This window comes from Mercenaria mercenaria, chromosome 10 (genome assembly GCF_021730395.1).
Source record: "Mercenaria mercenaria strain notata chromosome 10, MADL_Memer_1, whole genome shotgun sequence".
Taxonomy (NCBI): Eukaryota; Metazoa; Mollusca; class Bivalvia; order Venerida; family Veneridae; genus Mercenaria; species Mercenaria mercenaria.
This window is the reverse complement of record NC_069370.1, coordinates 73,991,297-74,017,836: the sequence shown is the minus strand read 5'-3', so window position 1 is coordinate 74,017,836 and position 26,540 is coordinate 73,991,297. Positions and strand designations below refer to the sequence as shown.

General features: G+C 33.1%; 1 protein-coding gene across 1 annotated transcript in view; it reads right to left on the bottom strand.

The window, feature by feature from the left end:
• LOC123561285 (homeobox protein Dlx6a-like) overlaps nt 1-25,469 on the bottom strand; it is a 30,420-nt gene extending 4,951 nt beyond the window's left edge. Inside the window, exons 1-2 of the mRNA XM_045353537.2 lie at nt 24,360-25,469; nt 18,214-18,389 (exon numbers count right to left, since the gene is read on the bottom strand). Of these exons, the coding sequence (XP_045209472.1) occupies nt 18,214-18,389; nt 24,360-24,684 (501 nt within the window). The 5' untranslated portion in view covers nt 24,685-25,469. The remainder of the gene's footprint in view (nt 1-18,213; nt 18,390-24,359) is intronic.
• Between the last annotated feature and the right edge of the window lie 1,071 nt (nt 25,470-26,540).

Genomic DNA, 26,540 nt, shown 5'->3' with positions numbered 1-26,540 from the left:
TGTATAAGAATATGTGTGTGTGATTATTACTGTATGTATTAAAAACTTTATTCCAAATAATTTCGACCGAACAAATATAATATAAATTGTGACTGGACAAAAGCGGTTAATATACCGGTAAGTCTAGATCATTTTAATTCTGTTCGTTCATAATAACATTTTGATATCATAGCAAAGATATTACAAAACTCAACATCAGTGTTTAAATGCCGTATGGATGCCTTAAAAGTCACCCAGTATGTATCATGTAATCCATTCAATATGCATTTTATAACAACGGAGTTTCATCTTAGCAGGTGCTACGAATTATATGGAGTGCTGCACTTTATATTATCTTTCATGAACAATGTCTGATTACGTTCTATGCTTCCACTGAATCTTCCAAGGAATCTTACTATATATTTATTTATTTATATTGCTTTAATTATAAATAACACATATATTCACCATGGTATGCAACGACCTTAACATGATTAAATGAATAATGTATTTTTCATTAGGATTAATATAAAACCTAATTGCTTTATGGCGCGTGTAAGAAATCTGATTCTTACAATGAATCCATGGGAAAAAGTAACAAAATAAGATATAAGATTCAACTTTAATCTCATTTAACTACATATTAAATGCGCTGTGGTTTCACCACATACTGAACATGTTAATAATATAACTTACAAAGAAAACAGAGAACAAAATGAAAGTAAAAATATAATAATCTAGACATGTAAGTAAACTGGGACCTAGTCAATGGAATGACAGAATGGTCATCTGATAAACACAAGAGTGAGTTGGCTGAGAATAAACGCACTGTTTCCTTAATATTTGTTTCTTGTTTTATCTTTAAAGCAAATGTGCAAAATGAAATCCTGTCGCAAATGACATATTCTAGCTAGTGTTTATATATAAAGTGTTTTAACGTTTCTCACAATTACATTTTTGTATTTTTTCATTAATAAAATCTCCAAAATGAAATTCTACTGATGCAGACGACAAACCTTAGCTAGTGTTATTACAAATTCGGATTTTTCTTGAGTCGCCTGTTGTTTAAACTGCTTTTGCAATGATAAAGCAATGTCATTTGTTGTTTCATCCAATTTTGCTTTTGAGTTTTTAGTTCCAAAATTAAACTTTAAACGTTTTCTTTGTCTATACCAACTGTCTCTTTTGTTTACCAAATGACATGTATAATATAGCTTGTGGACGAACGGACGAACAACAAATTAACAACTTCCAACCTGTAAGCACTGATTATATATAAAATGATTGTAAAATTGGAAAACTATGCATCCATTTCTTTTGGGAATGTTTTCTTTCATTTCAGTACAAAAAGAAAAGAAGGAAAAAGATGAACAATCCTGCCTGAATGGCCAAGTTAACAGTGAAATAAGACAATTTAACCAGTTTGCCACAACAACAACATATGTCAATTCACAGAAGAGTTTTTTTTTAATTAAACAGGTTTCTTATAGAAACTACGTCAAATACGGCAATATAAAGTTATATTGTTTACTTAAATCATTTTTTACTTGTTTTCGTTTGCAATATTTAATGCAATTAAGTACTTCACATTAGTAGAAACAATTTACATCATTTCCTAGACAATATAAAGCAATTCAGAAAATTTCAGCTTGTGTGTTGCATATGAATAGGGCAAACAGGAGTTTTCGATTTCAGTAGAGATAAAGTTTATATTAATAAGTAAATCTGAAATAACATTACAACATATAAAACATTTAAAATAAAATTGCAATAAATATATACACATATAAATTTGATTTTTATAATTGTCATGGCAGTTCACTGCTCTAGTGATTCGCAATGTCATCCTAGTGCTTATCCTCAAAGCCCCGAGTGTACACTTTTAACTTTGTCCAGCCATATCGGGCTACTTCAATTGGCGTTTTTTTAACGCCAGTTTTTCTACCCAGTATAAACACCATTTCAACATATACCCTTTGCTTTCTAAACATTTTTTCGAAAGATGCCAAAGTCTTCACCAAATTTGAACCCAGTGCGTATTTATAAATTTGAGCATTCTAATACAGCGTTTTCATAAGAGACAAAAATTATAAAGTAAGCTAGAAGCAAACCCGCGAAGTTAACTGACAATCCAACGTCTTTTTGTACGTACAAATTTTCTATACTTTCATTTATAGACAACTCTTAAAACAAACTTTCCCCCGGTCCAAACATGGCTTTTGCATAGCAAAAAGCGACTTTAAAAAATGACTTTTCTGTGCACTTTACAAATGTCCTCTTAAGTTGCAATCCTCGGGTTTCGTCGGTTTTTTCCTTTTGACAAATAAACAAAAGTTGCTCGAATGTTTTCCAGCCCAGTTTTATTTGGGGAAAGAGCTTTTTTGAAGTTTAAAATTTTTAATCGAAATAATAAACAAACTAAAGAAGTCTAAATGTTTTAAGAGCTAAAATTAAGTTAAAAGAGATGTGGTGTGGCTGAGAGTCCCAAGAATAATGGGAGGTGCCAAGCGAATGGAGGATCCCCGACATGAAGCTTTGCCCCCCGACGAGGGGTTTATGTTATTTTTTTCCGACCTTTCTTTTCAGGTGAGGACTGGGATGGGAGGGGGGCATCTGGAATGATGATGCCCATTGGGACACTGTTGTTTTTTATTTTTTGTTGTTTGGGTTGAGACCTCCTTTCCTGTGGAATTTGGGATTTGAGAGGTGGGGAGGGGAGGAGAAGCCTGGGACTGCTGTTGAGGCGGGGGGTCAAGACCCGGGATTTCCCAAAGACATTGATTGGGTGTGGTGCCTGGATCTGCTTCAGACTTTTTAAAATTTTGGACCCCCTGTTCTGGAACAAATCTTTCCCCAAAAAGATAATTTTTTAAAAAATTTCGTAAACTTGAAAAAAAAACAGCAGCGTGTTTTTAAATTTTAAAAAAATTTTTATAAAGGATTTGTTTTTGGTTTTCTCAACTAGAATTTATTTTGACAAGAACGAGAAAAAAAAAGCTGAAGAAACTGAAAAAGGAAAAAAACATTATGGTGTCATATGTTTGAAAAGATTTTTATTAAATAGAACCCTTTATATAAAAAATGGGAAAAAAATACTTTTTTGTTACAAAAAAAAGTATGGTTTTTTTTTGTTAAATGCACTATTTTTTTTATTTTTTCACAGCATGTAAAACAAAACAATGCACAAACAAACACAAAAAAAACATACTTGTAAAGTGTCCAATCTTCTCTCTCCCCGATATTTTCGCTTTTTAGTTTGTTAGACTCAAAAATTGTTGATAATGGTATGGGTTATATTCAAAAAGCTTTCAGTCATTTTAATGAAATCGTTTGATTACTTCAAAAAATTCCAAAAAATTTGTTATTTCTTCAAGTTAATTAAGGAAACACAAACAAATGTTTTACATAAAATTTAAAATATAAAAAGTAAAATAATTTACACAGGAAGAAAAAAAAGTTGTACTTTTTAATATCTTTTTTTTAAACAAGACGCAGGACATTCCACTCTACAATAAAAACCATTTTATTAAAGTGATATTTGTTCCTTTTTTAAATTTCAGAATAAATGTGTGTTAATGTGAATGTTTATTTTATATTAAGTTACGTTTGTGTCAATCCTTCGTAATAAAATCCAGTTGTATTAGCAATCAGGCGGAAGACATTTTTATTTATTCGTACATGAAGTATATTAGAAAATTAACACTACTGAAACAGACGTACCAAACCTGACTTAGCAAGATAAAAGTTTGCAGCAATTTTCGTTCGAAACTAATAAAAAATTTTTTTCTTCTTTCCCATTAAAAAAAAAGAAAACATGCTTTCAGAAACACAATTTAACCATGTTTGCCCCTTCGATTTAAGCAAAAAAAAATTTGGCTTTTTGAATTTTAAAAATGGGGTTTTTTTTTGGCTAGAGCAAAAGATTCAGTTAATATGCAAAAATATTAAACCATGCCCCTTTTATTGCGGCGCAGTTTGCCTGATTTCTTTTTCCTATGAACGATAAAGCCCCCTGGTGCACAATGATTGTGTTCTTCTGTATAAATGAATTGTGTCCCCTTTCCTACACACTCCGTACCCATTCCCCTTTGTGGTTTGTAAAAACCAAGTCATGCAAATATTAACTTAAACGAGATATTTTAGAAAAAAAGAAATGTTATGTTAAACTATGTTTAGGAACGTTTCATTTTTGTGCATAAATAGGGAAACAGCACTGCAGTAAATAAAAATAAAAATACTCCTTATTCTTGTTTTTATGACATTTTCTTTTTTTGCGTTTATGTTCTGTTAAAAGTTTTTTACTAATTGTTTTTTAGTTAGTAAATCTAAAAAACGTTAGTTTAGAAATGTGATTTTTATTTTCGACTTTAACTATTTAGAAATTGTACCATGTAGCTATTTTCAGACCTTCCACGAATATACATTAATAATAGTATACATTTTTGCCTATATTTTTGTGTTGTTGTGTTTTTGTTTCGTATATAGTGTATTGTATTATCATTTTTGAAATATTCAGTTGTTCCTTCTTTTGGATTGTTTTAAAGTTTGCTGATTTGTTAATTTGGGTACAGCCTCGTACCAACACAGTACAAATGTACATGTTAATGTGACGCCAAATAGTACATGTTAATGTGGCGCCAAACAGGACTTTACATCTCATTTATAACGATGGAGTCCATTGGAATCATAGAGATATAGAGACACCAAGTGTTCAGACGCTATACGCCGCCTCTTACGATCATCCAAGAGTAAGACAATGGTTCCAGTTCCTTTCATACACAAGCTGACCCAAAAGAACACGGGGAAACTTTTATTTAGACTACAAATAAGAATATATGTTTTTGTTTTCTCCCTTTTTTCGATTATGTTAAATTTTATGTAACTTATTTTGTTCAATATGATTTAGTTTGCGAAAGTGGTCCTAAAGTAAAGGAAAACAACCTTAATTTAAAATGCAAAAGTTTGATTGTGAAAATACACTTGACAAGAAATGACAATACTCCTGCTGAACCAGTTTCATTGTAACCTAAATAATTGCTGCATTTTCAAGTACATCAAAATTGAATAGACAATAAATATTTTAGCTTTGATAATAAAATTGAAATACATTGTTCTAAATCTCTTTTAAGTGATTGAACTAGTCAGTCACTTAATTGTACGACAGATATTAATTAAATAAAGCCATAAGAAACTATTCCGCGGAAATCAGTTTCATTCTTTATGGTAATCAGGTTTCATGCAAGCTTCATGTAAATGTCAGGCAGAAAAACGATTTAAGGAAATGTTACGACTGTTTTATTGCTAATCGCGTCTTTATTTAATGTACAAACACTATTCCGTTCAATAAATAAAAGCACGAGATAGTTTATAAAGTGGAAAAATCAGTATGCACGGCTGTCGTATATGTCCGCATGGCACGTAGCGTTTTAAACTCCGCTTACAGAATTTCATGCGTAAGTTCCAGATTTACGCCAATTTTTGGAATTAGTTATGGAAATGACTCAGTATAGTGCAAATAAAGGGCCAATAAACGTAAAGTGTTACCGAATCCTTATATAACTACAGTAACCCTATATGCGGCTATAAAATAGGTCGGTTTATAATTTGATTCCAAACTAGCTGATTATTTCTAACGTCAGGGGGAAAATGGATGAAAGAAGTGGTTTCTCTATGAAAATGTTAATGGTTCTTCGTGGACAATAAAGCAGTTATAATATGAACTCATCTAGTTTTACAAGAACTTTGTCTTGCTGCAAAAAAAAAGCAAAATGAAATGAAAATATAATTGCTACTGTTTTAATATATACCCGCTTGATAGTTGTTGTTGTTGTTGTTGTTTGGATCAATTTTTGATTCATCTAATCACGTAAAAGAAAACAGACAAGCATGCGGGAAGATTGGTAAATATGCATTGTCAGAATATGTCTTAAGCCTCTAACAATTTCAACCTTGTAAGTACGAACGACTTTTCTTACTCTCTAATTGTTGTCAAATTTATATATTTTTTATATGTTCAAACCCATATTTTTAATAGTTATTGTGATTTTATGTTGTTAATTAAGTACCTGTGAAATTTTGTACCGCTAATATTCAGTATGCTTTTCAAGCTACCTTACCTTTTAGTATTAAGAAAGTGCAGTGTGCATGAAAACAAAATATTTGATGTTTTAATAACCATTACGTAACTGTACAATCTGTTTCATATTTGATCATTTGCGTGTGGTTAACTTTCTAACTTTTCCCGGCAATTTCTATATATTATTATATTCGAAGTGTGGGAATACAGCGAGTCAATGATTTGAAAATTGCAACTATGATATATACTAATTGCCGGTTTCATATTTACCTAACAATCAATAATTACATGTTATAATAAGTTAACTACATAGTTTTACACATTTCAGCAAAAGACGTTTTGAGAGATATCTGGAAAGTTTTGAGGGTCATTAATTTGAAAGAAGTGGACATTATCCAACAGTTTTTCATCTAGAAGATGTTAAGGACCCGGCTTCCCACAGTGCTTGACAATACCCCTGAATGATGCGTGTAACATCTTTCATACGAGCCGAAAAGACGGCATTGCAGTGTATCACCCGATACCAGTGACCCTTGAAGTTACAGGCCTTTCTACACATAATACAACAATACCTGGTCAAAGAATACTTGATCATTAGTCAATCGTCCCACCTTCACCTATACAACAGGAAGTCACAGCGGTATTTCACGGAAAATTTCATTAGCCGTCAATAGACAGGAAGAAAAGGAGAGAAGTGAATGGAGTGTTTATTTCTTTGCACACGGCACGCGAAATGATGAGCGTCAAATTGGCGCCTTTCTGTGGTTAAGGCATTGAGAGAGCTCTATAAGATGACACAGGGAAACATATTGAACAGTTATGCTGGTCAAAAAATCCCCAGCTTGAAATGCAAGGACATGAATATTTTGGAAAATTAAAATGAACATTTAACCTAATTATCAAAAAATTCACTATCTTACGTCATAACTGTGACGTACATTGTGCTCAAATTAGCTTCATCTTAAGCGACAAATAATGGAAATAAAAAGCGTTAATTTATTACTTCAAGATCTAAAAGTAAATGCATTCTTTACGCGTCTGTCAGATTTATATCTCTGTTTTCATTTTTCATTTTTTGTAATTTATTTAAACTTGCACGAGTTTAAGTCACCTTTATGTGAAAGAAAACAAGAAGTTTCAGCCTTAATAATCAGTTCCATGTATAATATATGACCTTGTCGAAGTCCATTTTTCATGCTTTTGCAGCTGTAATCGCGTTCACTTAGTCATATGTACCCGCAAAATAGACGTTTGTCGTGTAGTAAATACGCTCTCCCTCGGCTTATCACAATAAAACATCTTACGTATTCGTTCATCTATGAATTTGTTTCTTTGTTAAAATCAAAACTCCATGTTTCCCATTTATTTCTAAGCTTTTGATGTCGTTGCCGGTGTATTTGTCTAGTTTTATATTGTGTGAGGTGCGGGGTGGAATATAGACTGTCAATCAACTTAATGTTTACCTAGAGATTTGTATCTGCTATAAATACCTTTATGTTTTATAGAAAATATGAGCAACTTGTAAAATCAAGTGACACAGATATACAAATCGAATATTGCATATTAATGTACCAATCAATATATTTTGTATGTAAATGTTTGGAGACGCAGTTCTTAACAAAACAGTTCACCCACCACTTCTTATTTTGCCAATATCATATCTCAGACTTTCACTTCATGTAAAAGCATTTCATTTCAATGCTCTATAGAAGAAATCTAATTTCTTTAATTTATCATTCATTTTAGGCAATGCATTCATATTGTTAATATATATATTTATTAGAAATCTGATCTTTTGTCCTAGGTTATAACCCAGAATAGTCAAGATGTTTCGTCATTCAAGTATCTATGTATACAATTAAAATCGCTTTGCTGTTGTTGTTGTTGTTGTTGTTGTGATTTTTATTTCATGCTCATTTACTGCTGTAAGTCATTTTTGTTATGATGTTCGGCTGTGATTTGGAAAACAAATTGTTCTCAGAACTCATTTATTTTTTTGTTTTCTCTGGTCTAATATCTTGACATCATTTGGATATATCAAGGTCAAAGGTCTTGGGCAGATGCGGTCTTCTTCTATACCCGATTATATTCCTTTCACCTGAGATCGTGTCATGCGGTGCAAGGACCATAGGACTACTGCTATTTATTTTGTTTGTTTAATTTTATGACTTTACATCGTCCATAAATTCATTTTACGATGGTTTTCACATTGAGGTATGGGTACTCCTGGCCGAACAGCCCAAATGCGATCATACAGTTTGATACGATAGCCTTCGGACATCTAGCTATTGGTAATTGCAATTTTATACCCCTGGAATTGCGAATTTGTATTTCTTTTGTTGAAGAGTGGCAAATTTAACTGCGTCAAGGAGACATTTAGCTAATCTTGTTTAACTTAACACTAGGTAGCTATGTCTAAAATACCATTATCACGGACTTGACAGTTTGTGTGTTACTGAAATGTATATTTTAGCGTTTAAGGCGAAAGATATATACTGGCTTAGGACAGGAATCAATTTCACAACCGAAATTCTGAGGAGGCAAACAGCGTTGACTTTTTCTGGTAAAACTGAGATACATCATAGTGCAGAATTCAGTGTTTGCATATCATGCTATATACTATATTCGTGAAACAAATATTTATGTGCGATACATTTAAAATACCTGTTCTCAACTCAGATCAGAACAATGTTGACGATATACAATTTCAATATAACTCTTTGTGTTTGCATGTTTGTAATATATTATTTATGACGATGAGCTGTTGAGCTCAAGTCTAAAACTATATGTTCTGTTCTATAAACGAACAACTGACAATGAACGTTTTCCTGTCAAATATTCTTTTGCTGAATGGGGAGATTGTTGGGGCATTTCGTACGGATTCGGCGATTGTTTGCCCTATATTCACAACTGAACTATGAGACTGAAGAAAAAATTAAAATAGAAAAAGTTTGCAGTACACACTTTTTTTTCTATGTTTTATAAAACATTTACCAGAAAAGATATTAGAGTCCTGCAAGTCCATATGTGAAAAAAAAATTGATATACTGTATAGTGTATAAAGAACATGGTAAAAAAATAAGCGTATACTCTCCATTTTAAGTAATAAGGTTCAGGTATAGTTGTGTTATTTGATCTCAGTGACTTTTTCGAGAAAACGTTCTTCCTATAAAAGTGTCGATTTCACTCGAACTCTACCAGTAATCTAAATGCAGGAATACACAATGTTTAAGCTTGATGCAGTCAGTTCTAAAGGCTTTATGGCATCTTATTTTGCCCTATTTTATCATTTTTTGCCCTAGTTGTAAATTGCATACTTCTGTTGTAAAATATACCCAGTCTAACTTCTGAAACCAGCTACGTTTAGGCTGTAAATATGCATTTAAAATACATGTACATCAAAAGCAGTGCGATTGCGCTATTTCAGATTTTCTTCATTTTTGCTGAAAATTGCAATGAAGTTGTCTTTTTCTGATGTGACCTCATTAGTTCATTCCTATCCTCATCTAGACCAGTTTCACTTTTTTACTCCTATTCAATAAGATTAGATTGTATTAATTCAGTTTCCTTATCATTTAATATAAAATACGTTATTTCGAGACTTTAATTTAAACACTAGAGTATTTGAATGATCCGAAAACCATACATATATAGGCATTTAGTATATCTCCTTATCAAATATGAAAAAAAAATGTATTGTTAAATGATAAACTGTTTTGATTCCATCTAACATTATAAATACTTTGCCTTAAGGAATATTATAATAAATTTTCTAGTCCTACCTTATAACATATAGTGTTTTCTTCATTTACTGAATAAATACATGTATGTATTTTAGGGACGAAAATAATAGCATTATTCGATGTCTTGAAATTTAAAAAAGAGAGATGTCTTTCGCATAGCATTCTATCTGACTAATGGTGAACTAGACGTTTACATAACTTGGTTCTATTTTGATGCTATTTTAATTAGTATATGTGAAAAATAAGTAAACAGCATCTCACAGATGATGTTTTTCTCAAGAATGAAATTTCTCATTATTTTACGCCAAATTTAACTGCAGCTCAAACATCAGGCGGATCAAAGTGTCAAGTTAACACAGGAATTATTTTATAAAGTAGGCCGGAATTCCATAAGAAGGGGTGCTTAATGTCACAACTGGTCATCAACATACAAATACGTCACGTGTGGCGTGCAAAATACCTATGAAAGTTTATATAAAACAAAATATGCTAATACATACATTATCATACATAAACCATCGATAGCATCTGAAACCTTTTCACACACCTGTTAAGGTTGTAAAATATTTAGTAAACTTTTTACAACTTTTATAAAGCCTCCGAGATGACTAGTATTGGTTTAAGGTTTCCCACCGGCATACACGATATTGTTATATACCAACCCTTCGTGTCAGCGAGCTAATCTGACGCATTTACAACAGACACGGCCACCGGCATCTTCCCCTATATATTTCTCATCGAAAAATACACCAGAATTTTATCGTATTAATATTCTGTTGTTCTTTGTTCATATTCTGACAGTTAATATTTTAGAATAGTTTAACGGTAACTTTGAAATATTTCGTTTGTGTTTCTTTTTGGAGTTTTCACGTACAATAATATCCAAAGCCTTGGTCAGCGTCCGAGGTTTGCAGTTAGTTTTCTCTAAGACATTAACATTGCTGAATACATTATATACGTTTCAGCTTCCTGTTCTTGTAGGAACAGCTAAATTACTAAAGACAAATAATAAGGAATGTTTTGTCATTAAAATGTTTTAGAATAATAAGACAATCACAGCTTTCTAGAATAATGCTGATTTTTCAATTTCGTTTTTATTTTTTTAATTATTATCATTATCATTATTATTATCAATGTTATTAATATTATTATTATTATTATTATTACTTTCATACTCTGGTTCAGTCAGGTGTTTTCCATAAAATCATTTTTTATTTTTCATTTTGTCAGTTCTTCAGTCATAACATTTTCATTTTTTCCGAACTATTTTTCCTATGATTTATCAAACATACACCCCCAAATCATTCCGGTATGAAACATAAAAGGTGACCACCTATAGGTTTTTGACGATGTTACACTGTCAGTTTGGGTGTTCGTGGTCTGTCAGTTTGTTAGAAGGTGTATCAGTTTTACGGGTACGATATTTATTGTACCCAGGTGTTTGTTGTGGGTTATTGTCTTTCTCATCCCTCGTTTCATCACAGGTATTTTGTGTGAACAGGACACCTCTACCCTACATGTTATACATGTTAAAAACAGCTCTTGTTTACTTAAATTTGGGATTAAGACCTTTATACAATCTATGTAGTCAAACTGAGTTAAAATAAACAACCAATTCGTACTTTGTTTACGTATATATTTGAACACTTACAGAGTTGTGTTATATGCTTCATGTTCTCTAATGTGAGTATTTAAAACTGATTAATTACGGAGCTTTGTGAATATATTAAAATGATCATAGTGAAAGGACAATATGACTGTTTTCCAAACTGCATCCCATATTGTCAAAGACAAACGGATTCTTTTTACAATGGCAGTATATGTAATTGAAATCTGCCTTTAACTTCCCAAATGTGTTTTGTTTTTGTTGGGTTTAACGTCGCACCGACACAATTATAGGTCATATGGCGACTTTCCAGCTTTGATGGTGGACGAAGGCCCCAGATGCCCCTCCGTGCATTATTTCAACATGTGCGGGCACCTGGGTAGAACCACCGACCTTCCGTAAGCCAGCTGGATGACTTCCTAACATAAAGAATTCAAGGCCCCGAGTGAGGCTCGGACCCACATCGATGAGGGGCAAGTAATTGAAATCATCTACCTTAACCACTTAGCCACGGTGGCCCCTTTTAACTTCCCAAAGTCAACCAGTCAGCATTATATGACGAAATACATATTTCAGAAAACATTTGCTTAGTATTAATTGCTAAATGTCAGAATATATTCTAGGTTCAAATAATTGAACTGGGAAGTGAACTAGAAAAGTAGCCTTAACTGAAATACAACCACTGCAGTTGTGCATCGTTTTTATTGGCGACCAGTCAGATAAGGTTATAAAGTTAAGAGTGGAGACCAGTATGGAAAGGCTATAAAGCTGAGATTGGAAAATCAGTCTGGAATGGCTATAGCCGAAACTGGAGACCAGTCTGAAAAAAAGTTATGAAATCGAGATTGGGGATTGATCTCGAAAGGTTATACAGCTGAAATAGGAGACCAGTCTTGAATGGTTATAAAATTAAGACTTGAAATCAATCTGATTTTTTTTTTAAAGTTGAGCATGGAGATCAGTCTGAAAAATTTATAAAGTTGAGACTGGAGATCAGTCTGGAATAGTTATTAAGTTGAGACTGGAGTCAGTCTGAAATGGTCATAAGGTTGAGATCGGCGGTCAGTCTGGAATGGTTATTAAGTTGAGCATGGAGTCAGTCTGAAATGGTTATAAGGTTGAGACTGCAGTCAGTCTGGTATGGTTATTATGTTGAGACTGGAGATCGGTCTGGAATGGTTATTAAGTTGAGAATGGAGTCAGTCTTGAATGGTCCTTAAGTTGAGACTGGAGTAAGTTTGAAATGGCTATTAGGTTGAGACTGGAGTAAGTCTGAAATGGTTATTAAGTTGAGACTAGAGTAAGTCTGGAATGGGTATTAAGTTGAGACTGGAGTAAGTCTAAAATAGTTATTAAATTGAGATTGGAGTCAGTCTGAAATGGTCATTAAGTTGAGACTGGAGTATGTCTGAAATGGTTATTAAGCTGAGACTTGAGTCAGTCTGGAATAGTCATTAAGTTGAGAATGGAGTCAGTCTTGAATGGTCATTAAGTTGAGACTGGAGTAAGTTTGAAATGGCTATTAAGTTGAGACTGGAGTAAGTCTGAAATGGTTATTAAGATGAGACTAGAGTAAGTCTGGAATGGTCATTAAGTTGAGACTGGAGTAAGTCTAAAATAGTTATTAAATTGAGATTAGAGTCAGTCTGAAATGGTCATTAAGTTGAGACTGGAGTATGTCTGAAAAGACTGAAATGGTTATTAAGCTGAGACTTGAGTCAGTCTGGAATAGTCATTAAGCTGAGACTGGAGTCAGTCTGAAATTGTTATTAAGTTGAGACTGGAGTCAGTCTGGAAAGGTTATAAAGTTGTGACTGGAGATCAGTCTGGAATGGTTATTAAGTTGAGACTGCAGTCAGTCTGGAATGGTTATAAAGTTGAGATTGGAGGTCAGTCTGGAATGGTTATAAAGTTGAAATTGGACACTTAATCTGAAAAAATATATAGTTGAGACTGGAGATCAGTCTGGAATGGTTAAAATGTTGAGATTGGAGACCAGTCTGGAATGATTATTAAGTTGAGACTGGAGTCAGTCTGGAATGGTTATAAGTTGAGATTGGAAGTCAGTCTGGACTGGTTATTAAGTTGAGACTAGAGTCAGTCTGGAATTGTTATAATGTTGAGATTGGAGGTCAGTCTGGAATGGTTATTAAGTTGAGACTGGAGTTAAGTCTGGAATGGTTAAAATGTTGACATTGGAGATCAGTGTCATGAGAGTGCAACCTTACTATTCGTCGATTTCAATGCTGTGCTTACTCAAACAGAAGCGATCAGGTACTCAAAATTTGAGACTGTTCACCAAAATCAGCTTCCTAGTATCTGCTTGCAGCATTTAACACAGGTTGGTGTGTATGACTTTTGCCACTATATTTATTGAACTGCCTGTCGGTCAGTAGTAAAAAAATGTTTTCCGGGGTCCAAAGGACCAACGGCAAATAGTTTTGACTATTGACCGGCAAGCCATTAAATAATTGTTTTATTATACGTCATCGAAAATAAATTATCATATTTTCCTTAAACTTTTGACTTCAGTCCAGGTCAATTCAGTGTTGACCTTATGGACCGTTCAATAGCCCAAACTATGGACCATCAATGTATTTAACGAAACTTGTAATAAACAAGGAGCTGCGTTCCTTTAAATGTTGATGCCCCCGGTGGCATCCTTGTCGATACAAAGCAACCTAAGTCCAAAACGAGGTCAAGGTCAAACTGAGGTCAGATGATGTTTGAAGATGAGGAATGGTCACAGGTTACATCTGTACAAGTATCAATTCATTCTTGTAAGGGGTAATGATGCTAGACGAAACGGTCCCATTTGGTTAACCAAGAGATGGCCCATATAAAGCAACCTAATTCCAAAATGAGGTCAAGGTCAAACTGAGGTCAGGTTATGTTTGAAGATGAGGAATGGTCACAGTTTACATCTGTATTAGTATCAATTCATTCTTGTAAGCGGTATTGATGCTAGACGAAATGGTCCCATTTGGTTAACCAAGAGATGGCCCATATAAAGCAACCTAATTCCAAAATGAGGTCAAGGTCAAGGTCAAACTGAGGTCAGGTGATGTCTGAAGATGAGGAATGGTCACAGGTTACATCTGCATTAGTATCAAGTCATTCTAGTAAGGGGTATTAATGCTAGACGAAACGGTCCCATTTGATTAACCTCGTACGGACGGACGGACGGGCGGGCGAACGAACGAACGGACGGACAGGACAATCACTATATGCCTCCAATCTGACTTAAGTACTTGATCTTCTAAACGAAGATTGAGAAGACTATTCACATTCGTACTCTGTCATTAGTATTCCAGTATTGCTATTTAATGTTTATCAATCAGACGAAATTGTTCATGTCAAGAGTAAAAACCTCGTGGACGGTATCAGGGCTCGAACGCGACGGAACCCCTCACTTACCAAAGCAAGTGACCTACCGACTGAGCTAATCGGTATCATATAATTACGACCATAAGAATTGTTAAATATCAAAATGTCAAGGTCTGCAAGTAGAATTTGTCAAGATGTTCATTGTAAGTTAGGCTCTGATTGCTAGCGAAAGGGTCGTCAGAACGAGGCAATGAATAGGTCGTTCTCAGATCCTATGCGTAGCGTAATAGGAGATGTACTTTAGTCAGATTGTATATGCCTCCCGCATCAGTAGATGCCGGGGGCATAAAAAGAATGTGTTTCCAAAAATGTCTTACGTTCTTTAACTCAGCAAAATTTTATTTATTTATTTTCGTAACAATTCTCTGTTGCAGGTAGGTTTTTAAAAAAATTGGCCAAGCCCTATTAATATAACATCAGAAATTATATCTAAACTAGACTATGTCGCAAAGTATTGTCTATGTAGGATAGTAGGATAGAGCCCAAATGATGACTTACACGATTTAAGAAGCTTATTAATCGTTTGAAATCCTTTGATTTACCAAACTCAAAACGTGTTTGTTAAAACAACCGTTGCACCTATTTGAATTGTATTTCTTGTTTTCTTATGCATCGTCAAAATACTCCAAACCACTAGAAAAATCGTTTCATTTTTGTTTCAAAATCATTATCCGGAACCCACACATCTTGGTTTATTAGCATTATTTCTGTGACTAATTTGGGTGAACAATGTCAAACATTGATAGAAAACTTTCCAATTCCCATAAATCATTCACCGTTGACCGCCCGATCACGCCCAGCTCACTCCGGCCAAAAGTATGAGCCCGGATAAGATTGGAGAATCAATAGCTACGACAGGAAATAAAGAAATGGATACCAAGTCTGGCATATTTACGTTTTAAGCTTTACAGGGAATGGACAGACGTGATTTACCTTCCTGACATATAAGAATTGCGGGTAGATCAAAATCACTAAACATTTGCACCGTGTAACCCCAAGGTCATTGCACATTCGGAATGGTAAATGTCACGGTGTGTTAGTCTAACCATTCACCGACAGGGGAATTAATTATTAGCGGTTAAATGATACAGTTGTTCTTAACAAAATGCTTAATTGTATTTGGTAACACGAGAGAAATTATTACAATCAATATGTCCTTATCTTTAACGGCTTTAAATCAATTAAGATGGACGTTTAATTAGGTCGATGTCAGTGTGATGTCTCCTATTTCCAACACAAAAAAAAGAATAAAAGTATTAAAACGTCTTCGTTTTCTTTTCGTTATTTTTCATCAATGTTTGCTTGTCAGCAAAGATTTCTGTCAAATTCCGAAACCAGCTTTCCCTAATTTGATTTATCTATACAAATATGAGTAAAAGTTCATACAATATACATTCTGCTTAAAATTCATCACGGCAAAATAAATTATCATCGAAGTCAGAATTATGACGTATGCACTATTAATGAAGCAATTCCGCGGCTTATGACCAATCTGCTATTTACGCTAATAATTATTAGCAAATTGATTATTAAAATGATCAGCAATAGAATGCCATTTTTAGACCCTAGATTGTTGGATCATAGTCAGATTCCTGGGAAAAGTCGGCTGCGGTAAAATTAAGGGAAATGGCGGTAATTTAGCTCGATTCTATGTTATTACTTCAAACCTTACAATTTTCTCGAAAATCAATGGCAATAGCTCAAAAACCACTCCGTCTGTTCCCTGGATCTTATTAAACCTTTACACTACCCGTTAAAACTAGAAGCTTGTCAAATAAATTAACTATAAAACAGCAAAACGCCTAATCAGGGCCTATTATGAAATTTCAGCCAAGATCTGGGATGAAAATTACATGTAATCTGGATAAATTTTCTTGTTGACAAACCTAACACTTTAGCCTAATCAAAAATGGTAAATATCACCTTAGATTGGGGAAATTATTCCATCGATATAAATTGGTCAATTTTAAGGGTATATAAAAGCAGACTTAAATTTTGTATTACAGAACGGGAAATCTCGCCTAAATGGCCACTTGGGACTGTGAGTTAAATATGTGTGTTTGGTTTTACTAAAACATAAACGTTAGAGGTTGCGTATGAGTTACGGAAAAGGATAGACATAATTTCAACTATTTTATGAAAGTACGGATGATCTTTTTCTCTGGATTTTTTTCATCCTGGAATAAACTCTGGAAAAAGTTTCTTTAGTGTCATATGAACGCGACCTGAAGCAAAAGGAAGGCAATGCTATGTTTAAAAGTGAATTTCTAATAGTCACTTACTAGTGAAACTGTTGACCTATATGTACGATTTAAAGGATTTTTACTTCTTTTGGAATTACTACCAGGCGACAAAATTAGACTGGCTTTTCTCAGATTAACATCTAAACAGTGCTGAGCGGATATAAACTTTTGCCTTACGGATCTATTTTTAATTAAACGCTTATATAGCATAATTCACCTTCTGTCAAAAGTTTTTCATCACTATAAGTTTTATAGATAATGTTTGAGTATTTTGCTGATGTAAATAAAAATGTATCAAAATTGACACAGCTTGTCTTTTATGTTGAAACTTTCGGGAAAGGAATAATTGTCAGTGTAATTTTTAAAAAATGCGTTTCCAATTTTGCACTGAATGTTTTTACTGAATGTCATGTGATTGTGGAGCGTTTTTAATAAAGATGTATATTTTTTAGTATTGGAGTCACTCTACTGAATAATCGAGGTGATAAATATATGTCTGATCGTTATCACAAAGTCACTTCTGATACGGAACGATACATGGAATAGAATTCCGGGTTGAATTGATTTTTAAACAATCTTTTCACGTGAAGATATACAGTCTTAGTGAGTCATTTAAACAGAATTTTATCTTGTAAATCGAAATTTTGCGATGACAGAATGAAAATCTGCACATGTCATTTCTGAAGGCATATATTTTCACTGCATCAATAGGAATTTCAATTTAAAATTCTTACGCAGAAATGTAAAGGACATTCGGTTCAGTGGCAGCCTTTTTTGCAGTATGAAAATCATATCATAACGTGATTCATGATTACAAAAAAATAAGATTGTTTATCAACTAAATTCCTAAAAAAAGTTGACGTCGTAAATTTGATAAAACAGGCAGTTTCTTCCCGGGATTTATGATTTTAAAACTGTTAAAGGCAGGATTTTCTTTTTCTAAATTCGGAATAAATTTGTACTTAAGTTATTATTAGTGAAAAGCCTTGTGTGAGTGTGTATGCTTCTGCAACTTTAGTTGTTGGGTTGTTGATTTTTTGTCGTTGTTCTTTTTGTACAAATGCACGAAAATTATACGTGTGAGAGTAGAATAAAGGAAGTCTCTCCTTTTTTGCCTTCTTTTAGTAAATAATTATAATAATACTTTAAAATGTAGAATGTTTTCTTATTTTTACCAACCTGTGTTTGCGTGAGTCCTAATGAAGCAGCTAGTTCGGCTCGTTCCGGAAGTGCTAGATACTGGGTCCGCTGGAACCGTCTGTTCAGTTGTTGAAGTTGGAGACTCGAGTATATCGTGCGCGGCTTTCGCATTTTCTTGCCCTTAGTCATCCGTAAATCTTCCATATTGGGTTTGTCTGAAACACAGAAAGAAAAACTATTTGTATTTTTTTGTTATTAATAATTTACTACCTTGCAAGTTAATTATTTATAAGATGCCAAATAAGTTCCGAAAAAAAATAATTTAAACAATTTTCTTTTACATAAAAAGTTTGCAGGTGGCGATTGGCATTTAACTTTTTTTTTGTTTTTTGAAAATAGCAACTGAAAACTCCTGTTTATTTTTTTTTATGTTTGCACATTAACACTGGATGGAATTCTTTGAGCTGATATACTCATTTCATGAAATCAAACAATTCTGATTTCGAATGTACAAAATTCAACGACCAACAATAATAAATAAATGACTGATAAATAAATAAATAAATGTGTTTTTGCATGCATTATCAGTGACTTTAATATGGAATACATTGCTAAGCGCCTAAGAATATAATAACAAAAAAAAATTTTCTTCGAATTTCTATTCTATCTCTTGTTTCGTTTTGTCTTCTTTCTTGAAATACAAACTACGCACTCTTTATTTATTCAGTCGTTGAAAGAGACTTCCCACTTTAATTTATGTATAACGCAACATTTAAGGTTTATTTAGCGTTGAATTGGGTAAGCAAGAGGGACCCCCGGGGAGGAGATGTCTCTTTGGGCGTATTTTACCATTTAACACTTCACAGTCGCGTATTGTTACACAAAACGATGGTTTACTTTGTCTATTCTTCTCTCGTGCATTGTGTAAAGGGAACTCAGATTTAATAAGTAATAAGACAAGGCGTAATAATATCCAAAACTTGGACAACTACTTCAGTGTTCCTTTTATAATCTTATTCTATGCTTCTGAAGATCATGGTCAGAAAATTATATTCAGTACTTTACTTCAATGATACAAAAATTATGTTTTAATGAAACGGAATTAAGCTAAAAGGGCTGTTTAACGTTAATTTAATACACACTACCATTGCTCGCGTGGTATATAATATTACAATAATATAAATGAAATGTAATTAATTGTACCAATATCGCGTAACATTTTATATAAATTTAATTCGTCTCCTCTAAATTGCTCTCGGTTTTAACAAATCATTTTCTACCATTTAAAAATTCATTTAAAAACTCGTGTTACGTTTTATCCGCACTTGATCTGTGTAATTAGGTTTTCCAATCTGTCTTCTATTGAGCGTTAATAGAATGATATCATTGCGCATAGAAGCGCTAGAACTGCCGTACCCTGGGGACTATTTAACGCAAAAGTTAACATGGTACCCACAGGGATATTTTATGGGAATTAATGTGCCACCACAACTGTGAATATGACACCATTGTACAAATTAAATAATAGAATTAGGAGCATTAAATTGTTGTTTTGTCACAAAGTCAAGATGTTGCCCTCAAACGGTTATAACATCTTATGTTATTGCGTGATAGAAACTTCAAAAATGGATATTATGTAACAAGGGACAGACAGAAAAAAAAATGCCTTTAAAAGTAGACCCAAGCTTGTTAACTAAATGCTTATTTTGATATATATTTTAAAGTACGTTTTCAAAAACAGACAAAATACAGCAAAAAGTATATAACAAATTGCATTTCCGCATCTAAAATAAACGTAAAATGATATAATTATGTATACAATTTCAGCGCTCTCAATACAAACACTGAAACCTTATATTGTAGAGTGCAAAATATTACAAATTAAGCGACTTCAATGCTAATTCGTTATTTTCTATATGAAAATGCTCACAGTTTTATCTTAAGAAAATAAAGTACTTTTAATATTAATATCAGCTCTTTGATTATTGGTAAAAAAATGCATTTACACCATGAAATGTAGAGAAAATATGTGAGAAATAAAGGTAAAATGACATCCCCTTCCAAACACTACTTCATGTCAACTGAAATCATTTTATACTAAGCGTTGGCATTTTTTTTTTTTTTTTTTTTTTTTTGATAGGGTTTCCCTATATTTCTTGACAAATATAAAAAATAAAAATCATTAAAAAAAATTCTGACGTGTTCGGTCACACAAAAAATGTTTTCGCCTCTTTATAAATTCCGAAAATTTTCAGCTTTTATGTTAATGGAGTATGATTGAATTTCAAAATAAAAATGGTTGGGGGGAATATATATATGAAGTTGAGCCCTAGTTAGGCTAGCATAGTAATTCAACAAGTACACTATTAAAATATGAATCAATGAGACGGAATCCATATTAAAAACACAAAGACTGCATTGTTCAGATAGCTACCTTGATATAAATTTGCAAAAACATGAATGCAAAAATTATCAAAATTGTCATTTATACCCGAAAGTAATCTCTTTTCTTTCTTTCTTTTTTCAAAATGGAGGGGGGGAAGGGGCGAGGGGGGCAGATGTGATTCAAAAGAAAATGTATTAATCATTGTGATCGTGTAATTTTCCATGATATAAAACTAATTCCCGTGTATGATATATATCAAGTAAGATATGTGTATCCAAAAACTATGTATAATGTGGTAAAACACGTACAATGTTACGTTAGATATGTCAACATCCCTTTAACTGTGGAAAAAGGAAACATCCAACATCTGTAACAACTATTAAAATTGACCATAGCTTGCGACTGGGTAATGAACAAAGAACAAACATTTACATGTTATATTATGTCCGCGAAAATCCCAACTAAAATTTACATTATGTGACATTTTATTCAACGCAGCAGAAGGCTTGTAAAGAAAATTATTGTTGTTGTTGAAAAAATGAAATTTATAGGGACAAATATTCATTAAAGTAATGTTTAATATTTTTATATGGAAATGCTTCATTCTTATCTTTATAGCACGAGTTTTACGTGTTGACAACTGAAATAAGTTTATGGTACTCATATCTCATATTTTTTTCTTTATATCCTCATTGCTTTTATTTGTAATGTGCAAGAAACTAGTAAAACAAAATGACGGATATTGGCCGCTATCAGTTCCACTTAGTTAATGAAATCATTGTTTGTCGGCTGAATTGTTACTGAATTGCTACTCATAAATATTTCAGTGGAAACATTGTTTATATAACAATGGCATGAAAATGTCCGTTAAACATGGAATGGTTTCTTTCGCTATCCTTTACTGATATGTTCCATTCCTCTTTTATGTAAATTTTTCTTTCAAGATATCGAGAGGATATTTCTGCGATACGGAGGATGGGAATAAATTTACACTTTCCGGAATAAGACAGTTCGAGAAATTCAATGACGGTATAAATGACAGACTATGTGTTTCAAGAAAATGTCACATGAAAATATCTCCTTTGAAATGAATATTAATGTAACATTGAATATAACAGTCGTAAGAACGGCAAGTTTTTATGTGTCAATAAATAAGAAAATATTTCAGGCAAATAGTTAAAAAAATAATAAGATTGCGGTTGTCAAAAAGATAACATTTTAAATGAGTAGTTATCAGCATGTCTTTCCTTAAATAATTCTATCCTGAAATATTAAGTGATTATAAAAATTGAGACCAGTTGCTTTCGATCAATATTTTATTGTATATAAAAATCTGTAATTTTACAACAAAATGCTATTTACTAATATAACAGTTTACAGTAATATTCACTTTTGACCGGATTGTTTTCCAAAATTTGTACTTTGGAGCGTTCAGGTTCTTAATCAAGCAGTTTTGGATGTCACCACATTTTGTGATACACATTAGTTGGGACCGGAAAGAAAAGGGCTCAATTTACATGTTTTAAATCACGGATCTACAACGATGTTTTTTTTTTCTGGTAAATAGACTGGTTAAGAAATCCATTTATATCATTTACATATATATGTCCAGTATTTAATAAATTGTGGCGATATTTTATGTGGTTTGAACGTCTTTCATTCTATTATCATTAACAACCATGGAACGATGACATTAGATTAAAATGTGTGCGGATGTACAAAAAAAAATCTTCTTTGGTTATGATTTTTGTTTATACGAACTTTGCCCAATTTGATCAAACCTTAAAAAATGAAAATACGGATGTATTTGAACAAGTTTTGCTGGGTGACGAATACACAAAGGGTTTCTTATTATACGAAATTTTGGGGGTCCATGATTTTACATTGAGCCCGTAGAGCTTTTGTACCGGCTTAATAATGGCGTAAAATCTCGACAGAATGTGGTTAATAGAAATAGACACTTGCTATACAAACCGGGTAGCCTTTTGAAATACTCTGCTATGTGCTTTGTAAGAAGATAAGACATTTTAAAGTTCATAAGAACCCTTTGTCATTTTATACCAATCTGATAAAAATGTGTTTGTATTTCTAAAGAGGGCCATTAAGACATATTAATTTGTTAATTTACTGAGGCTTGCCAGCAATCCATCTCCTTCCATGATATTTGCATTTAACTCAATTCAAAATCAATCAGGGATGTAATGATTTTTCCCTCAGTGTTAATAGGTAACTTGTTGACTTTATTTTTCCGTTCATTATTATTCTAAATTGATACTTTTTGCATTTTGATTTTACGCACGTCAAATTCGTGTACAAAACGGAATTATACAATACAACTCGCATACAAATATTTGCATTTTATAATCGAATACTTTCAGTATTCATTGGTTTGAGTGAACTTTAAGTAATTTGACAACATATTTCAGCAACAAAATGCACAGATGCGGCAAAGACCCTGTTAAAAAGCATTTGCCATGTCACATATTGGTGAAGTAAAATAAAAAATCATTCTGAAGTTGATGTAACTTTTTCGGATTATTAGCAATTCTTCCCATATACCCATTTTGTTTCGTTTTTTTTTTGGTTTGTTTTGATTTTTCATCATTATTTTGACAATATATGTTCCAAGTAAAAAAGGGGGACGGGCCTTTTTAATATCTTAGACACACATACACCAAACAAAATGAACCAGAAAGTGTTAGAATAGACATAATACTACAAATCTCTTATAACACTCTCTCGAATTGATCCAATTTATTTCATATCAAAGGCACGATTATTGAATTAAGCATTTTTCGGATGTTAGATCACACAATTAAAAATATAACTGTTATGTAAACATCGCGATTTAATCAAACTTTACAATTTTATTATTATTATTTGAATACAATCCCAATCTTCCTTTGTATAGTGTTTCATTCACAGTTATTGAGTCAAGTTAAGGCCGACGTATTTTCTTGTTGTAAAACCTAATTTGTTGATAAAATATAGAACAAAATTTTACTGATACCTTTTATGGAAAATTATAAAAATTAAATCCTCCATATTTTGATTAATTGTAGTAATATTTGATGTAAAAAAAATGATGTTACGAGCGGGGAAAAAATCAACACTTCATTAACTTTAAACGAATTATTTATTTATTTATGAAGATTTCTTGATAAAAGTAAAATGTGACGAAACAGTTGAGTAATTTTAAGAACAAGGTAAAAGTGATAAATTATTTAATTCAGTATCATTCAAGACACTCTTAAGGGAACACACGTACTATTTATTCCGTGTTTTAAGGTTTAAAGCACCGATAATCATCTCTAGATCGAGGTTTCTTTTCAAAATTATAAGGTTACCCAAGAAAGATACACTCAATGATAAAACCGTTCATTAATAGAATAAACAAACAAACTAACTGGGGTGTAAAAAAGGCGCATCGATGATTCAACACAGGTACAAAAAGGGGTAAAAATACTTAAAAGTCAAATCTAACATAGAAATAAACTAATTTACATGTATCTTTGTATACTTGTTGAAAATGGAACAAACTCAACAAGGAGTATTGCTTGTGTGAAGTCCCAGCATTATGTTAACAGGTAATGGATGTTAGATCAGTAAGCTACACCAGGACTATGTTGTTTTTAAGGTAAAATATGTGCCACAATGCAGTAAACCCAATAGGAAAGTGTGTTTTGTTCTTCACTTTTAAAACAACCCCTATCTGATGCATCTTTATAATATCATTATACACAGTAATATATAATCTTATTAGATTAACCATCTGTCTGAACGTTTTTATAATACTCACCGTCTCTTGGCGGCGAGGCCGCCTGATGGTACGGCGGCATTGAAAACGGATGCCCGGGTCCTCCATGGTTATAAGAACTAGGTGACATTGCCATCGAGTTCATAGGAAAGGGGTACGCTAGTCCCCTTGACGACTGTGAGGTTGACAATTGATCGTACTGTCCGCTGTGTGGGTGGGGCTGGTATGAGGATCGGATCGGGTACGCCGGGTGTCCCATCCCGGGACCACCCATGCCTTGGTTCTGTAACTCCATGAAAGCCGACTTCTGGTGCTGATGTGCCATTTCCGGGTCCATACCCTCGGGAACTCCTCCAATGTTCAACATTGCTGTAAAAGTATTTACGTTACTAAAGTTTAGCACTAGATTCTATAGAAACCAGATTCACAGTTAATAAAGTAGGTAAAAACAAAAACTATTATGTTTAGCACTTCTTAAAACACATGTTTATTGATTGGTGTTCGATTCACGTATACACCTCTGCGAATGTAAACAATGTAGATTGCAGGTCATAGAAACCCGTCCTCCGTCCCAAATTCCGTGCATTCCCATACACACGTACCGTTATCTAAGTCCACTTAATTTCTGTGCACATCCAATTAAAATTAGAAAGTATGTAAATAAAAAATAAAAGTCCAGTTATATCAACAGCACTAATCAGCCTTAATGACGTCTCACAATTGATGGCTTGATTGCTGTGCTGTAATTTCGTCAACTGTCTTATAGCGTCTAATACTGCTAATAACTCCAATTCAACTTCAGTGTTTGATTAGGGGTAATTTTCAGATAAATATGCTGGAACAACTGATCATGTACCATCTAACAACTCGAAATAAACTCAGCTATACAACACTTAAATCAACACAAAAAACTTCATGCACATCCAATATTCATTAAATTTGCATACAAGTCCCGCCTCTCGATATTTGCGCTTCTGTTATTGGACGAAAGTCGCCACTCCGCCGCTCATAAGCTATCCAATTTTCCAATGACTGTCTTCAAATAAAGTCACTATCCTTTTACAAGAATTTGTCACGATATCGCTATCTCCAAATATTGCTGATTTCAAGTAACATTTTCTGTGTGTCCATATTGTTGAATCTATTTTCTTTGATATGACAGACTGCGAGATATTCTCTATTTGTTACGATCGCTCAGTCACTCAAAAGTCCGTGGTTTTGTTGAGATCTTGTGAACGCATTCAAATATACGGGTGACTGAATACAGTATGAATAAATATAGATATATTGTTATTTGTGATATAATCTTTCTCACATTGGGAACGTTTAAAACTCATTTGTTTGTTAGCGAAATTTTAAAGCTTGTTTAACTCGGAGTTTTGTGTTTTATTCATAATACTGCTGAGGTCATGAACAATCTTGGTTTTTAGTTCGTACCGTTTTATCACATAAGAATTTCGCATGGTGTCACAGAAAAGCCTTTATACAACACAAATTTAAAATAACAGAAATCCACGCAACCTGATTACTTTAAAAAAGAGGCCGTGACCACGGGTGGATGTTCTGTGACTTACATAATTCTGTACCATAAAGGTAAAGGTAAATTTTATTTACCGTCGCTTTGTGAAACAATGAACATAAGCTCTATAGAGCTTTTGAGCGGCCCTGTTTTACGAACAGTTAAAACCAATTATACCTTACCCCCAGCAATTTGCTGGTACCTATTTACAGCTGGGTCGACACAGGCAATCGTGATAAAGTGCCTTGCCCAAGGACACACCGCAATGGGAGTAACCAGGAATCGAACCCGTGGCCTTCACCTCCGTAGCCCTCTCGACCAATGCGTCCACACTATCAACAGAATTATGAGATCATTTAAATGGCATACAAATAGATGCTATACAAAACAACTGCGATATATGAATGCTCTTGGTTTTATCATTTTTTTAAAACAGTCAATAAATATTTAAAATATAAATGTTAATAGAATATGTCAAAAATGTGGTATTAAACGATTTGTTTATGACCGCAAGTATGGAATATTCGTATACGATATTTGCAAATTTCAAGAAAAACAAGGAAAAAAAATAAGAAGGAGGACATGATAAATGTGTCTCTTAAAGTAGCCAGAAATATTTATTTGATTTATCACAAGACCCCGTTGTTTTTCTCATGTTGTAAAAGGCTGTACTGTAACAGACGACTTTCACACGAAATTGGCGC